The 2,730-nt window shown below is 33.3% G+C and overlaps 1 protein-coding gene across 1 annotated transcript; it reads right to left on the bottom strand.

Annotated features, from left to right (window-relative positions):
* Nucleotides 1-398: 398 nt before the first annotated feature.
* Nucleotides 399-2,069, bottom strand: LOC134236421 (5-hydroxytryptamine receptor 6-like). The gene has a single exon (XM_062718589.1). The coding sequence runs from the start codon at nt 1,984-1,986 to the stop codon at nt 853-855; it is 1,134 nt and encodes a 377-aa protein (XP_062574573.1). The 5' UTR covers nt 1,987-2,069; the 3' UTR covers nt 399-852.
* Nucleotides 2,070-2,730: the final 661 nt, after the last annotated feature.

The following is a 2,730-nucleotide window of genomic DNA, read 5'->3' on the forward strand; positions in this document are numbered from 1 at the left end:
CTTTTATACCACTCGGAAGGAATACTGAAGTATCTGAGTATTATAATGTTTTAATAATTGCACAATAAAATAGGATTTTTTTTTCTTGTATTGATTTACATTATTTTATCACAAGCAATGAAAAAACACTTTCACTTATTCTCACCATAACAATTTTCCTACAGTTGCCAATATTACTGATAATGATTGATTTTTTTCCCTCGATATTTATGTGAAAATGGTATTTCCAAAGTCTTTGGAATTAGTTATGTCAATCTAACCCGGTGAAAAAGAGGCAAACTGCATGCGGAATGCAAAAGCCATGCATCCAAGAAGAAAGATAACTGATGAAAATGTATACATTTCTTTTATTAAAATCTCTCAAGATAACTTTAAATAAAAATAGAACTTAGACTCAGTACTGTAATATTTTTAATATTTATTTTAATTATTGGGGTGAAAAATTGTCAACAGCATAATATAAACATACTAAAACTGAATAACATCACTTCGTTGGTGATAAAGTAGATGTTTTAAAGCAATATGAGCTGCAACTTTGATGTCGGAATTTTTGTTGCAAAATTGTAAATAACTATTTTAATGACAGAAAAAAATAACGTTAATAAACTTCTGTTGTTCATATTTGCGATGGAAGAACTATTTATAAGCTTCAACTGAAGCAAAATAACATTATTGTCGTCCCAAAAATGATTTCTTACAAAAAACTGTATATTGCATTGTGTATAGAAGTCTGTCTTTCTTCTGCTTTATCTTAGTCTAATTGATCATAAAGGTTTAAGTTACATACTTATTTATCATAATAACACATTTTAACAGCAAAATAAAATTTTCAAAAATGCAGCTCATATTGCTTTAAAGAGTCGGGTGCTTAATTCCCTCATATAACTTATGTTCTATTCTAAAATGTTTTATTTTATGCAAGAACGGACAGCACTTCGACAGGGCTAAAACGTACACTTTCCTGAAATCTTTCATAAATAAGGGATAAATAATTGGGTTAATTAAGCTGTTACAATATCCCAACCAAACAAAGGCTGTAAACAACTTTCCAGGAATACACTGACAGAATCCCTCTACGATATTGGCACACAGAAACGGGGACCATGTTGTGACGTAAGCACCGACAATTGTCCCCAGCGTCACCGTAGCCTTACGGGTGAGTGGTTCCCTCAGGTGTTTAGCTGGCACATGCTGTCTCAAAAGAACATTTCCTGGGGTAAGAAGAGTTCCCACGAAAAATGCTTGTCGTTTTGCTTCCTTTGAAACACGGTAATAAAGTACAATGGCTATGATAATTGGACATAAAATCGTTACGGGTGTGGCGATTACGCCATATATTCCACTGATAATGAACAAACACTGCGGAGTGCTGGAAAATAGAGTTAAATTCTTTAAGGAGGGGACGTCAGGATTGTGAAGGCCATTCATTATTGGAACGAAAGACGAAAGAATTGCTATGCTCCATGCAATTATCAGCATTAAGAAAGCTTTCTGGAATGTCATCACTGTTTTGTATCTGAGAGGGGTTAGAATGGAGATATATCGGTCTATGCTGATTAGACAAACATTTAACACAGAAGCACTGGACAACATTACGTCAAATGATACCCATACGGAACAAAACTCATGTTGAAAGATCCATTCTTGAAATATTATCTGCAGTGCAGATGGTATCATTACGATAGATCCCAATAAAAAGTCGGTAAGACTTAACGATACTATGAACATATTTGAAACAGTTCGTAGTTTCTTCTTCACAATCATAGCTAACAGAACCAGCGAATTGCCTAAGATGGTTAGAAATATGAGGAGGAATAAAAATACTCCAAGGACAATTGTCTCTGCATTTGCATGGAAACTGTTTGCCCGTGCACTCTTTTCTGTGGTTTTCGACCAATTTGTTGCACTTTCCAAAATGACATCTGTGTCGTTGAACACCATGTAGGGCTTGCGTTGACATCCACAGGAACATAAAACCGATTCCATAAAATTCTCACTGGAGCAATGAAATGGCACTCTTATTGGTTTTGTTACGTTTTGCTCTGTTCATCATGAATGTCCGTATCTCTGCAAGAAAGGAATACGGGTTTTATGTATGTTTTATGATAAACAACATATTGATCTCAAAACGTCGTGGAAGCCTTAAATGATCTAAAGACGTTTGCTTGGTAACTACAAGCAACATCATCTAATTTCACTTACAACTTTTTAATTGCTGATAATGAATCATCTTCCAATATGTTCCGTTTATTGTCACGCAACATTAAGTTTTCTTAATATCATTGCTCTTCAAAACTATGAATAAATAATATTTAAAAATTTCTAGATATCTTCTAAGGAAGATGTTACATTTTATTCGAAAGACCAAGATAAGGTAAAAACAGGCTATGACCCTTTAACTAATTTCAAAAAAATCAAAACACATAATTACAAATCGTGAATTGAAAATTGAATGATGCTTATTTTAAACCCAGCGATAAAATTGATTCAAAAACATTTTCTGTACTGGAGACAAAACGAAGTGTGACAAAGAAAATCATCAATTTTTTACTGAATTTCGGGGGTTGTATAGTTTTTGTCCTGTCCGTCCGTCTATTTGTCTGCAAAAACTTAAAACTTTACTTTATCTTTTGAGTGGTTAGGGCTATGTTATTCATATTTTACATGTGTACAGTATTAAATATTCCTTGTGAAAGACCTTTTTTTTGGTTACCACAAAATTGAGTACTT

Source organism: Saccostrea cucullata, unplaced genomic scaffold (assembly GCF_032062105.1).
Source record: "Saccostrea cucullata isolate Sc308-1 unplaced genomic scaffold, CSIRO_AGI_Scuc_v1 ctg8398, whole genome shotgun sequence".
NCBI classification, from domain to species: Eukaryota; Metazoa; Mollusca; class Bivalvia; order Ostreida; family Ostreidae; genus Saccostrea; species Saccostrea cuccullata.